A 14,263-nucleotide genomic window follows, 5' to 3' on the forward strand; every position below is an offset into this window, starting at 1 on the left:
CCAATTCTCTAGAGGATTAAAATTCACGTTCTCAATCCTTTAATTTTCAAAAACCTACAGAAACTCTTACTGTCCAATTTTATATTCCTAGCTAGCTTCCTTACATAGTCTAACTTTTTTCTCTTGATTAACCTTTTAGTCATTTTCTGCTATTAACTTCCTGAAGAAGGGCTTATCCCGAAACATCGATTCTCCTTCTCCTTTGATGCTGCCTGACCTGCTGCGCTTTTCCAGCAACACATTTTTAAGCTCTGATCCCCAGCATCTGCAGTCCTCACTTTCTCCCAGTCATCTAACTTGTCAGCCATCTTTGTGCAGTTCTCTCTTTTTTAAAGTTTGATGCTTTCCTTAGCATCCTTAGTTAACTACAGATGGTGGATCCCTTTAGAGCTTCACTTTAGATATTTTCTTTATTGTAGGAATCAATGTCTATTACTGTGTCCCTATTTGCTATCTATTTCCTAGCCTAGAACTTCATTTAGCTCAGTTTTCACACTCACATAGTCACCCTTGTTTAGGCTTAAACCACAGCTGTGGACCACTCCCAGTTGTGACTTTGTTCCCCAACCATTTCTCATTTCCACTGAAACTGAGTCCACATCCTGATGTCCTGAACCAAGGTCATTTCTATCACCCATTTTAAATCAACTGCCCAATAAAATTTAATTGCATTTTTCTGAGTGTCAGCTGTTTACATTTCTACTGGAAAATAATTGCTATTTTATTAGATTATTTTGCAGAAATATAATTGTGGAGCAAACAGTGGCAAAATGGTAATGTCACGAGACTAGTCATCCATAGGTTTAGGCTATTGCTCTGAGGATACGGGATCAAATCTCACCACTGTAGCTTTTGGAATTTAAATTAATAAACTATGAGGTTAAGTGTTAATATTTGTGACCATGAAGATATCATCAACTGTAATTAAAAACTATCTGGTTAGTAATGAATCTGCCACCCTTGTCTGGTCTGGCCTATGTGTGACTGCAGGTCCACAGTAATGTGGATGCCTTTTGGACCACTAATAAAATTAAGGGCAATTAGCGATGGGACACCAACAGCACTCGCGTTCTATTAAAAAATTACTTTCACATAATCATACATGAATTTAAAAAAAAATTTTGTCCCTCTCTCAGATTACAGCAATTAAAACAGATGGGTTTTTCAACTGAAAAGGCTGTTTTAGCATTGGCTGCTTCAGGAAAGATAGAAAGTGCCATTAACCTTCTAGTGGAAGACCAAGTTGGAGACGATGCTGTTGTGACAGCAGCCAAAGTGAAAACAACATCCACGTGATTATGATCGATACTGCTGGTTAATGTCCTCAGCAGAAGCAATTGACTTTACAGGCTCCTGAAAGATAACTTAATAATGGCCATATGATGCAACTTTTGATTGGGTTGCAAAATGAAATATAAGCGTCGTTCAGCCCTTTTTTGTACATATACAGAACAATAAAATTATTCCTTACATTGTCAAGCCTAGTGGTCAATTTTTAATGGTATATTTCAGCATGGTCAATAATACTTAGACATATGTTGAAAGGGATAGTGGACAGATGGATATGGTTTCAAATCTGTTTTCCATACGTCAGTGCCAAGTCCCAAGATGGCACGCTGCGTGTAGAGTCAATTAAAGTGAAATACAGCAGTTTTAGATAGCTAAACACTGAACCTGTACTTGCTGTCACATTTGGAATTATATGAAATGTCATGAAGAATACAAACATAAAATTAATTCAAATGTGTTCCTAAATAAAAATCCAACATCCTAACCAAATTTGGTCACATAAACAACTTTTAGATTTTTTTTGTCTTTACATAGCAATATGGTATCTTATAAATGTAAAGAAAGGCATCAAAACAAATTGGTGAAAAGACTTAATTTACCTTTTAATGAATATTTTGACATACTTCTCATAGTTGGTATAAAACAGTGCTCTGTACATGAAAATAAGTAGCCCTTTAAGACAGTATATGAAAACACAGTGGTACCAAAAGTTGTACATTGTAAATATACTTATTAATTGAATACTTTTGCTAGCAACCTGCATTAAAAGCCCTTAGACATGATACAATCTGCAAATAAACAAATAGCAAACTGCGATCAGAAACATGTTGTCTTAATCATAGAGTCAAACACTGCACACTGAGCACCATTAAGACACACACAATTCAGTTACAGCCCAAAATGACTGTATTTGAAATGCTACCTTCAAGTACAAATTCCAAAATATCTGTACATAAATACTTAGTACATTTTCATGTTCTGCTGGTAAAATGTCCCATTTATTTTGATCTAGAATTTTAAGTAGCAGTCCTCTGTTGTCATGTGTATTAAATTGGATGTGCAATTAATCCACATTTATTTGTCAATTTGCTATCTATTTTAGCATATATCCTTTAGAATTAAAGTATAAACTTTTAGTAAGATTTTTAAAATGTTTAGGAATTACTGGTATTTAATGTTCAAATTAATAGGAAAGGCAGTGTTCCTTCGGATTGATACCTTGAGTAATACACGGATCATCTCAATATGCTACGAAATAGAATTTCTAAATTATATTTCACCTGATCATCGAAAAACAACACAAATGGCTCACTTCAAGATTTGAACTACCACTCCTTACTGCTGTTAACAATAAAAGTAAATTGATCAGTAATGAAGCTCTAATATAATTTAAAGAGACAGGATCCCATTTGTTAAACATCTCCCAAACATTCATTCCAATTCTAAATGTATTCAAATGCAAACTGATGCCAGCTTTAGTTTATAAATGTCCAATGTGAGGGAGGTGGGCTGCACAAGTGGACATTCCAATGCAACTATGCTATCTGCAAAGTCTGTATTTCTTGATCATTGAAAACACTTGTTAAAAATGAAAGAAAACTTTAAAAATCTAAATCTCTGTAATTGTTTATTCCCTTTGATCTAAAACTTGTTTACATTCCAATTAAGTAATCATTACTGCCAAGCCGACTTCAAATCAAAAACACTACTAAAAAGACCCTGAGTGCACAGAGATGTTAGATTCATAAACTGGAAGGGACTAATCCAACAAAGAGTCAATAATCTGTCATATATTGATCAGGTAATCATTCCGGCGAGAACTGTATGCAAGGAAGTGACCAAGGGACAGTGTCTCATTAAACATTTTTTTCCAAGTAATGAAACTAATTTATCTTTTGAAATACAAAATTTAAACTGACAATAGTATGATTATACAGCATTTTAGAAAAAAGTAATTTACTTGTGATAGGAAGTAAATGCAAAGTAAACACTTTCACAAATATAGAATAGTGGCTGCTTTATGAAATATTCACGAGAGCTATGTTTATGAAAAAATACAGAATAGTCATCAAATGATGAAACATTTTATGATATCTATAGCAATACTCTGAGATTCCCATTAAGACAGCAGCCTAAAACACAAGTTATTTTCAGCACAAGTAGAGCAAAATGCTCGCAGTTGGACAAGGCAAATCAAGTTAGTCCACTGATGTATTACACACAGGACAAATGCTTTATGAACAGTTCCAGTGGTTTGGTAATCTGCTTACCCCAGTTTACCACATTGTTTCAAGAAGGCACCACAGAGTTTACATTTGTTGACATTTACATTGTTCATCATCATTTCTCTTCGGTTTTATGTGCAAGCCTGTGAGAGATTATCTTGTAGGCTGCAAAGCTGCCTCGCTTGCCTCTGAAGAAATTTGGAGGTACAGTAGCGTAAGGATCTACTCCAGATCCATGATCAGGTTCTGTTATGATAAAGACAACATAGTAAGTTGAGTTTAATGGAAAATTCATTGTACTGTAAAATGTTATGTAATAATCTACCACTAAAGATTAAAAGGCAAATAATCAACAAATTAAGTTATCTATCATGTTTGCTTTGTTGAATCTTAGATTTATATTTTCTATTCCCTCAGTAGAATCTGAGGGAGTTATTTGGGGGAAATGCATTAGTTTGGATTGTCCATCTAGAATATTGACCTTCATAAGATAGCATTTTACGAGCTGTAATTTAGTTATCAGAATTTGACATGCGTGGCGTGACAATGACACTGTATGTATGCATTAATTTCAAATATCCCTCTCTAATATTTTAATTCTACTTTTTTTGATACAAGTGGGTTAACATTCCAATTGAAATGGAGAAAAAAATTGCAATGAACGCAGAGTATTCTCAAGGTAACAGTAATCATGATCTTTTTCAGATTACCTTCAACATTTCGACAGTGGAATTACGACATCCATTCTCTGCAGCTTCATCAGTTAGTCAGTTCCAAGCTTCTGGTGTTACACCAAGAATTTACGTTCAGCAAAGTGTGGAGAAATTACAGGAAAATACTGGCTAAGATAGAAAGGGAAATTCCAGATTTGCCAATAAAGGAGGGAAATTAGTCTAAAAAATTAAGGACCTAAAGATGTTACTCACTACATAGAGTCATAGCATCGTAGAAACATACAGCATGGAAACAGATGATTCGGTCCAACGTGTCCATGCCGACCAGATATCCCAAACCCAATCTAGTCCCAAATGCGTGCACCTAACCCATTTCCCTCCGGACCCTTCCTATTCATATACCCATCCAGATGCCTTTTAAATGCTGCAATTCGTCTGGCAGCTCATTCCATACACGTACCAGCCTCCGTGTAAAAACGTTGCCCCTTAGGTCTCTGTTATATCTTTACTCTTTCACCCTAAACCTAAGCCCTCTAGTTCCCCAGGAAAAAAGACCTTGTCCTATCCATGCCCTTCATGATTTTGTAAACCTCTATAACGTCACCCTCAGCCTCCGATGCTCCAGGGAAAACAGGCCTAGCCTATTCAACCTTTCTCTATAGCTCAAATCCTCAAACCCTAGCAACATCCTTGTAAATCTTTTCTGAACCCTTTCAAGTTTCACAACATCTTTCCGATAGGAAGGAGACCAGAAATGCACACAATATTACAATAGTCGCCTAACCAATGCCTTGTGCAGCCACAACATAACCTCCCAACTCTTGTACTCAATGTCTGACCATTAAAGGAAAGCATAACAAATGCTGCCCTCACTATCCTATCTACCTGTGACTCTACTTTCAAGGAGCTATGAACGTGCACTCAAGGTCTCTTAGTTCAGCAACACTCCCTAGGACCTTCCCATTAAGTATATAAGTCCTGCTAAGATTTGCTTTCGCAAAATGCAGTATCTCACATTTATCTAAATTAAACTCCACCTGCTAATTCTCAGCAAGTTGGCCCATCTGATTAAGATCCCATTGGAATCTGAGGTAACCTTCTTTGTTATCCACTACACTTCCAATTTTGGTGGCATCTGCAAACTAACTAACAATACCTCTTTTGCTCACATCCAAATCATTTATATAAATGATGAAAAGTAGTGGACTCAGCACTGATCCTTGTGGCACTCCACTGGTCACAGGCCTCCGGTGTGAAGAACGACCCTCCACCACCTCCCTCTGTCTTCTACCTTTGAGCCAGTTCTGTATCCAAATGGCTAGTTTTCCCTGTATTCCATGAGATCTAACCTTGCTAACCAGTCTCCCATGGGAACCTTGTTGAATGCCTTACTGAAGTCCACATAGATCACATCTATCACTCTGCCCTCATTAATCCTCTTTGTTACTTCTTCAAAAAACTCAATCGCGTTTGTGAGACATGATTTCCAACACATAAAGCCATGTTGACTATTCCTAATCAGTCCTTGCCTTTCCAAATACATGTACATCCTGTCCCTCAGGATTCCCTCCACCAACTTGCCCACCACCGAGGTCAGGCTCACCGGTCTATAGTTCCCTGGGTTGTCTTTACCACCTTCCTTAAACAGCGGCACCACGTTAGCCAACCTCCAGTCTTCTGGCATCTCACCTGTGACTGTCAATCATTCAAATAACTCAGTAAGAGGCCTAGTAATTACTTCCCTAGCTTCCCACAAGGTCTAGAGTACACCTGATCAGGTCCTAGAGATTTATCCACTTTTATGCGTTTCAAGACATCCAACACTTCCTCTTCTGTAATATGGACATTTTTCAGATCTATTTCCCTACATTCTATATCTTCTATATCCTTTTCCACAGTAAATACTGATGCAAAATACTCATTTAGAACTCCCCCCCCGCGGCTCCACACAAAGGCAGTATTGCTGATCTTTGAGACGTCCTATTCTCTCCCAAATTACTCTTTTGTCCTTAATGTATTTCTAAAAACCCTTTGGATTCTCCTTAACTCTATTTGCCAAAGCTATCTCATGTCACTTTTTTGCTCTCCTGATTTCTCTCTTAAGTATACTCCTACACCTTTATACACTTCTAAGGATTCACTTGATCTATACCTGACATATGCCTTCTATACCTGACATATGTTTTAATGCACACAGAGGGAGGGAGAGAGAGGTGATGGGGGGGGGGGGAGGGGAGGAGGGGGAGTCAAAGCAACTAATTTCTCTTGGGTTGGTTTTCTAAATTATAATTTTCTTCATTAAAAATTCTATATTATAAGAAAATATTTTCAGATTTAAAGTTAGGTTTAAGGAATTGAGAACCAACCAAAAAGTTTCAATTTATCTACTTTACCAAATTAGTCCTTTCTATCCACAATTTGATAGTTAACTTAAAAAGGAAGCTCTCTCTCTGTTAATGTTGCACTCATTATTTTATATCAGAAAAAGTCCCTTGTGAATTAACTATGATCAGGTAAATTCAATAATCTATTGCGATAAAAATAGAAATACTAGGAATACCCAGCATGTGAAAAATAAATTGGTGAACAATTTTTGTGGGGCATTAAAAAAGTAATCCAAGAAAATCTGTTAGAATTGGCCAGAACAAAGGGGTTGGATGTCAAATGTGTTAAAAATTGGTACAATAAGATTAATAACTTGAAACATGAACCTGTCTTTCTCTTTTCAAAAGTTGATATCCCCACTGTGTACTTTGAACAATTAGCTTTATTTCAGGTTTTATTGATTTACTTCAGTTTAACTGCAAGCAATGTGAATCAAACTACTGGAGCAAGAAGAGCAAATAATTGGTGGGTTGGGCCCAAAGAAATACTTTCCCCACGAGAGGTGGCATAATCGGAACATCTCATGGCCAACCCGTCCAATTATTTGCACTTACAGCCAAATCTGAGAAGGAGACAATTACTCCTCTGAACACGTTACAAATGAAGTAAAATAAGACCAGTGCATAGTTCGTGTCTTAAGGGGCTGTCATTTTAAAAGAAAACAGGAGTAAAAACTGTTGTTAACCCCATGATTAAGAAATTGACTGATTAACTCCTGTTTTCCGGATGTCACAAATGCAGCATGAGTAGATTTACAGGTAGGTTGCACAGCCTGTCTTATTGTTGCTGATGTGAACATCCAGCAGAAGTGTGCAGAGCAAGTTGTTCAGTAGCATGAAGGAAGTCTCCAATACTACTATTTAACAGGATCAACAACCTCTTGTAGGTTGATGTCCTCTGGCTGTTGCTACAAATCTTCAAGCGCTTGTTGCTTTGTGCAATTGTGTCAAGTTGGAGAAGTCTATTGGGAGTGGTATGTGCTGAAGGATTTTGTTTATTAATTTTACAATATCTGCACAAAACAGTTAAAGATAGGATGCTTCTCAGCAGCTGGCTGTATCTGCCCACCTTGTTTAGGAACTCGTTTTCCCACGTGAACCTGAGCCAGGAGCAATGTGTGAAATGTCAGCACTACTAAAGACATCTAGACTGCAATCTGTACCTGCTAATGCCAAATACAAATCAGGACAAGACTGAACGCTACTAGCTTTGAGGATGACTATGTGAATGAAGTTTTCTCTATTTGGCTCATTGAGACTTGCAGCTGGGGATAATTTCAACATCTTGCAGTTTGCCATCCACTGTTAAGAAAGAGAGGTCACTCAGGCTCTCTATTCAAGGAAAGTTAGAATTACTTTCAGGCTTGCCAGAGATAAGCAGATAGAGAAAGCATGCAACTCTGCTAGGAATGCAGGCTGTTCAAGTTGCAGTATGCCATTGAATGGACAGACATTGCTTTACATGTGCCACATAGGAACTGTACCAAACAAAATCCATGAATGTGTCATCACAGTAATGCACAGTTTCCAATTTGTAGCAATCCATTGAGTCAACTGCATTTGAACTACCATGGCAAATCAGAGGGTGATGAGGACTATTTGTTGATTATTCTAGTAAGGAACCTAGGTGTGTGCATACTGAAAAGACACAAGAAGTCAAAGCTTTTTGTCTTGTGCTCATCAGGATAGGATACAAGAAACAAAGATGAAAAAGGGATTGCACTTTATACAGTGGGTGCCAATTGGTTGGGCAACTGTTGATATGGAGATACAGCAGGAGCATGACTGTCAATCTTTGTTCTCTGTCAGGCAGGTGGATTCTGATTGGTATTTCCATTGGAATGCAGCAGATTGGCAGTCTCTATGACCCTTCTCATTTTCAGCAACTAAAAAGGTGCAATGTATGTATGAATTCATTTTGAGACCATAAAACAGGGACCTGTGTTTAGAATCACATCTAATATTGAACTCAGTGTTCTGAAATTTGCAAGTGCATTCATGCTTGGAGCCAGCTGTGAATGTTGTTTTGTATGGTCCATCAGTTGTTGGGACATGGCAACAGAACAGCACTAAAACTCATATATCACATTATTCTTGGTGTGATAGGCAAGACTGTTGTGTCCAGTTAGTAAAGAAAACCACTCAAGGATTTTTCTGCAAATGAACAGCATGAAAAGCTAGCTTCACCTGTTGTTCAAATTGATGAGACACCTTTCCCTTTCAGGTTAATCAGACTGGGATAGAGAACTTGGACATGAGCTTCTGTAACATACAGCGAATGGTGATTTGATCAGTGTAGCCATGTCTTTACAAAAATGAAGGAATCCTGCAAAGTCTATGTGGAAAATTTATTCAAACCCGTTGCAACAGCTCACTCAACTATTTGGTAAATTTATGGCATGCAGAATTATTCAAGGATAAAATAGGATATAATGGAGTATTGCTTTTGTGATCTTAAGTAGGGCTTTCATGCATGAATGCAGTTACTCCACGGATTTGACCTTGGCGATTGGCACCAGTTCCCGAATTTGCTGACATGCACGGACCCTCAGGGCCTGCACAGCTGGAAAGCAAATTAGAAGGAATGCAGACAATGACCTGTGGGGATGAATCCACCATCTGTCTATCACCAAGCAGATGACCACCTTTACATGGTTCAAGAGCTTCTGCAACTTGCCAGAGTGTGGCTGTATGGCCAAGTGTCATGGTACATCCTACAGATATAACCTCGGAATGATCATTGAGCACAGAATGCATTTTGTTCATTTAATGAATGCTCCAGTCCCCATGCCAGGTTTAGGTATATGCATATCAGATTCAGTAAGACGTTTGCATTGCAAATGAAAATCTGTTCTTTCATTAGGTGTTCCAGAACTGTCACATGCATTCAGGGCCTAGCATCCTTGTTGGATGCTGGTTTGTGATGAGTTAGAATTTTAATTTAGCAAGTATCCCTTCCTGTTTAATGTGAAGTTAGTTGTCTGATACTGCTACTTTCTCCATTGTAAAGGAGCATCATTGGCCCATCAACTACTGCAATGTGGTTGGGTTTGCAAGTATGTGAGCGGAGTTGACCACCACTTCCATGCTGGAGAAGAGGCTCCAGTTTCTGCACAAAGCCCAGAGTAAGGTTGGTGCTACATTCTTCCACATTCTTTGGCACTGACTGTTGGCCTTCTGGTAGACTTCCTAATGCATCAAGCATTTTGCTACAAATGTCCATCAGTACGTCTCATTGAAGCCCTGGTCCAAGGTAGTGGAATCCGTGTGTTCAACTCTCTGGCAAGCTGGAGCTTGTGCTATTCTTACCATCTGTCTTTGCTGCAGGCCACTTCTTCCTGATCTCTCAGCAAGCACAGATCCCAAAATATTCCCCTAAGATACATGTACTGTCAGTATTTGAGGTGGTGGCTAGGTGTCAAATCCAAGTGAAGGTGATGCAATTTTTTTCCAAGCTCTTCCACTGTGATCATCTGCTCCCTGGCTAGGTTGCAACTGGTTGCAACTATACAAAACGCTGGTGCGACCACACTTGGAATATTGTGTCCATTCTGGTCCTCATATTTCGGGAAGGATGTGGAAGCATCGGAAAAGATGCAGAGGAGATTTACCAGGGTGTTGCCTGGTCTGGAGGGAAGGTCTTATGAGGAAAGGCTGAGAGACTTGAACTGTTCTCATTGGCAAGAAGAAGGCTAAGAGGGGATTTGATAGAGACATGCAAGATGATCAGAGGATTAGATAGGGTAGACAGTGAAAGTCTTTTTCCTAGGATGATGATGTCAGTGTGTACGAGGGGGCATAACTAAAAATTGAGGGGTGATAGATTTAAGACAGATGTCAGAGGCAGGTTCTTTACGCAGAGAGTGGTAAGGGCTTGGAATGCCCTGCCTGCTAATGTAGTCATCCCAGCCACATTAGGGAGATTTAAACAATCCTTAGATAAGCACATGGATGATTTTGCGATAGTGTAGGGGGAGGAGCTGAGAATAGTTCACAGGGCGGTGCAACATCGAGGGTCAAAGGGTCTGTTCTGCACTGTATTGTTGTGTGTTCTAGTGTGTGTATGTGTGTCTGTGTGTGTATATGTGTATGGGGCGGGGTGGGCTGGGGGGGGGGAAATGCAGGTGAAACAGAAAGGTTTGAAGGTTGGGCTGGAAGCAAGAAGTGTAAGCTCACACCATCTGCAACTTATAAATGAGAATAGAGTGTGAATGAGAGGCAAATTGAGATGTGGTGGAAGGATTAAATGTAAAGATGCCATCATCTTCAACAGTTTCAGTCCTGCCCAGGGCACATTTTCAGCAATGGCTGTTTCAGCAACATCCAAAGCCATCTCCTCCATAAGATTTAGAACAGGTAAGGGATGATTGTCTTGTTCAGTTTTCTTCAATTTCCTCCAGTTATAAAATAGGTGAAGCAAGTGAGCGATGTGAGAACTGTTTGGTTGATGTGATTGAATTAGTGGCAATGCATGCACTCTCAGAGATGAGGGTGTAAGGCTTGCATCTGTGCAAAATGAGAGATGGTCCAGTAAGATGTATGAATGGTAGGCATGAAATCCTACTGATGGGATTGTTTCTAAATGAGTAATGGGATCTTGATAAATTAACAATGTTTCAAAACTAATAGTACAGTTGGTAGATCTTGGAGGAGAAAGTGAGGACTTCAGATGCTGGAGAGTCAAAGTCAAAAGTGTGGCACTGAAAAAGCAGGTCAGACAGCATCCGAAGAGCAGGAGAGTCGACGTTTTGGGAATAAGCCCTTCCTCGGAGATCATGGCAATTTAAGGTGCATTCTCTTGACTATTCATATGAAGACACTGAATTTCTTCTGGGACTGTGTCCAGATCCTTGGGCCTTGATTCCTGGTAATGGCCTCCATAGATATCTGATCCTGTTACCCTTTGTGTATCAGGAAACTCTCCTTTTCCCTTGATGGTACAGAGCACCTCCTTCTCGTTTTCATCCACTCCATCAAAACCTTTAATGTAAAGTCCAAAAACTTCAGAGCCCACTCTTTCCCACGTCGTGCCATCTTATGCTCCTTCTAATGACTTGCAGCATCTGCTCCAGCCACAATGTACCTCCCCTTTAAGAAATGCAAGCTAACCTTCAGAAGTGCAGTCTGGTTTCAATTGGCATTTACGACATGCCGAGGCATTGTTGGTGTGAGATCATTCAAATGAATAGACAGTAGGTTGGGCATGGACTAATCATACATCTTCCATTTTTGGGGGCTATCCAAAATAAATTCCTTATAATCAAACAACAGTGGGAATGTGATTCAGACAAGGTAAAATTTTCTCAAGGAAAACAGGCAATGAAGGATCAGACCAAGTCTCTAACCTATGGGTGGCACAGTAGCTCAGTGGTTAGCACTGCTACTTCATAGCACCAGGGAGCTGGGTTCGATTCCATTTTCAGGTGACTGTCTATGTGAAGTTTGCATGTTCTCCCTATGTTCGTGTGTGTTTCCTTCAAGTACTCTGGTTTCCTCCTACCATCTTAAGATGTGTAGGTTATGTGGATTGGCCATGCTCACAAGGGTGTGGAGGCTAGGTAGATTACCCATGGGGAAATGAGGGTTACAAGGATAGGGTAAGGGGGTGGATCTGGGTAGGATACTGTTCGACGGGTCGGTGTGGACTTGATGTACCGAATGGCCCGCTTCCACAATGTAGGGATTCTATGGTTCTAAAACAATTCAGTCAGTTTGATGTATTGAAGTTGACTGATTCTGAGAGAGATTCACTTTGAAATTCCAGCACCTGTGACAACAGGTAAGAGAGAAAGAGTGTTATTTTGTAGAATGGATCATTCAGATTAATAGGCCGTGAGGACAGAAAACAAAAGAAAATGTCGAAGAAAATGTATTTAAATGGAAATGTTGAACCTGACAAATGGCTTGATCAATGGACTTTAAAATAAAACAGGAGAAACCATTTTGCAGAGGTTCATGATAACTCAGTTTATGAAGTTCATTGTAAGTTTTGCAATGTATTAAATTGGTGACCTGGGTTCAAATCCCGCCATGGCAGATGGTGGAATTTGAACTCAATGAAGAAAAATCTAGAATTAGGAGTCTACTGATGACCATGAAACCATTGTCAATTGCCGGAAAAACCCATCTGGTTCACTAATGTCCTTTAGGGAAGGAAGTCTGCCATGCTCACCTAGTCTGGTCTTCATGTGACTCTAGAGCCACAAGAATGTGGTTGACTCTCAACTGCCCTCTGAAATGGCCTAGCAAGCCACTCAGTTGTATCAATCGCTAGAAAGATATAACAAAGAAATGAAACTGGATAGATCACATCGAATCGACCTTGGAACTGGAAAAGACAATGGCAAAAACACAAACAGCCCTGTTGACCATGCAAAGTCCTCCTTACCAATATCTTGGGGCTAGTGTCGAAATTGGGAGGGCTGTCTCACAGAGTAGTCAAGCAACAGCCTGACATGGTCATTCTTATAGAAACATACCTTACAGATAACAGCCCAGACACCAGCATTACTATCCTCGGATATGTCCTGTCCTATCAGCAGGACAGACCCAGCAGAGGTGGCGGCACAGTGGGATACAGTCAGGAGGGAGTTGCCCCTGGGCGTCCTTGACATTGACTCTGAATCCCATGAGGTCTCATGGTTTCAGTTAAACATGGGCAAGGAAACCTCTTAGTGGTTACCACGTATGTCCTCCTTCGGCTGATGAGTCAGTCCTCCTCCATGTTTAACGACACTTGTAGGAAGCACTGAGGGTGGCAAGGGTGCAAAATGTACTCTGGGTGGGGGATTTCAATGTCCATCATCAAGAGTGGCTTGGCAGCAGCATTACTGATTGAGCTGGTTGGGTCCTAAAGGATGTAACTGCTAGACTGGGTCTGCAGCAGGTGGTGAAGGAACTAACATCTAACTAACTAAGGAACGTCATCTGACGGCAGAAGCATCTGTCCATGACAATATAGGTAAAAGTGACTGCTGCATCAAGACTGGGCATCCATGAGGTGCTGTGAGCCATCAACAGCAGCAGAACTGAACTCCAGCACAATCTGTAACTTAATGGCCTAGCATATCCCCCACTCAACCATTACCATCAAGCCAGAGGATCAACCCGGGTTCAATGGAGAGTGTAGATGGACATGCCAGCAGCATCATCAGGAATACCTAAAAATGAGGTGTGAACCTGGTGAAGCTACCAAACAGGACCACTTGTGTGCCAAATGGCATAAATGGCAAGTGATAGGCTGAGCTAAGCAATCCCACAACCAGTGGATCAGATCTAAGCTGTGCAGTCCTTCCACATCCAGTTGTGAATGGTGGTGAACAATTAAACAACTCACTGGAGGAGGAGGCTCCACATATATCCCCATCCTCAATGATGGAGGAGCCCAGCAAATAAGTGCAAAAGGCTGATGCATTCGCAACAATCTTCAGTCAGAAGATTGGGCTCCTCCAGTGGTCCTCAGTATCCCAAATACCAGTCTCCAGCAAATTTGATTCACTCCACGTAATATCAAGAAATGGCTGGAGGCACTGGATACTAAAAAGACAATGGGCTCTGATAACATCCCGGCAATAGTACTGAAGATGTGTGCTCCAGAACCTGCTGCTCTCTTACTAAGCTCTTCTAGTACAGATACAACACTGGCATCTACCCAGCAATGTGGAAAACTGCCCAGTTATGTCCTGTGAAA

At 40.1% G+C, this 14,263-nt stretch overlaps 2 protein-coding genes across 7 annotated transcripts in view; one reads left to right on the plus strand and one right to left on the minus strand.

The window, feature by feature from the left end:
- LOC132827105 (rhomboid domain-containing protein 3-like) overlaps nt 1-1,782 on the plus strand; it is a 32,970-nt gene extending 31,188 nt beyond the window's left edge. For 2 of the 3 annotated variants that reach the window (XM_060843587.1, XM_060843588.1), the window contains one exon: nt 1,137-1,782. In XM_060843587.1, coding sequence (XP_060699570.1) covers nt 1,137-1,296 — 160 coding nt within the window. In that variant the 3' untranslated portion in view covers nt 1,297-1,782. The remainder of the gene's footprint in view (nt 1-1,136) is intronic. The other variant, XM_060843589.1, reaches the window with a different exon arrangement.
- Nucleotides 1,783-1,871: 89 nt separating this feature from the next.
- emid1 (EMI domain containing 1) overlaps nt 1,872-14,263 on the minus strand; it is a 350,684-nt gene continuing 338,292 nt past the window's right edge. For all 4 annotated transcript variants that reach the window (XM_060843592.1, XM_060843590.1, XM_060843594.1 and 1 more), the window contains one exon: nt 1,872-3,761. In XM_060843592.1, the coding sequence (XP_060699575.1) occupies nt 3,631-3,761 (131 nt within the window). In that variant the 3' untranslated portion in view covers nt 1,872-3,630. The remainder of the gene's footprint in view (nt 3,762-14,263) is intronic.

The sequence above is a fragment of the Hemiscyllium ocellatum genome, chromosome 24 (genome assembly GCF_020745735.1).
Source record: "Hemiscyllium ocellatum isolate sHemOce1 chromosome 24, sHemOce1.pat.X.cur, whole genome shotgun sequence".
NCBI classification, from domain to species: domain Eukaryota; kingdom Metazoa; phylum Chordata; class Chondrichthyes; order Orectolobiformes; family Hemiscylliidae; genus Hemiscyllium; species Hemiscyllium ocellatum.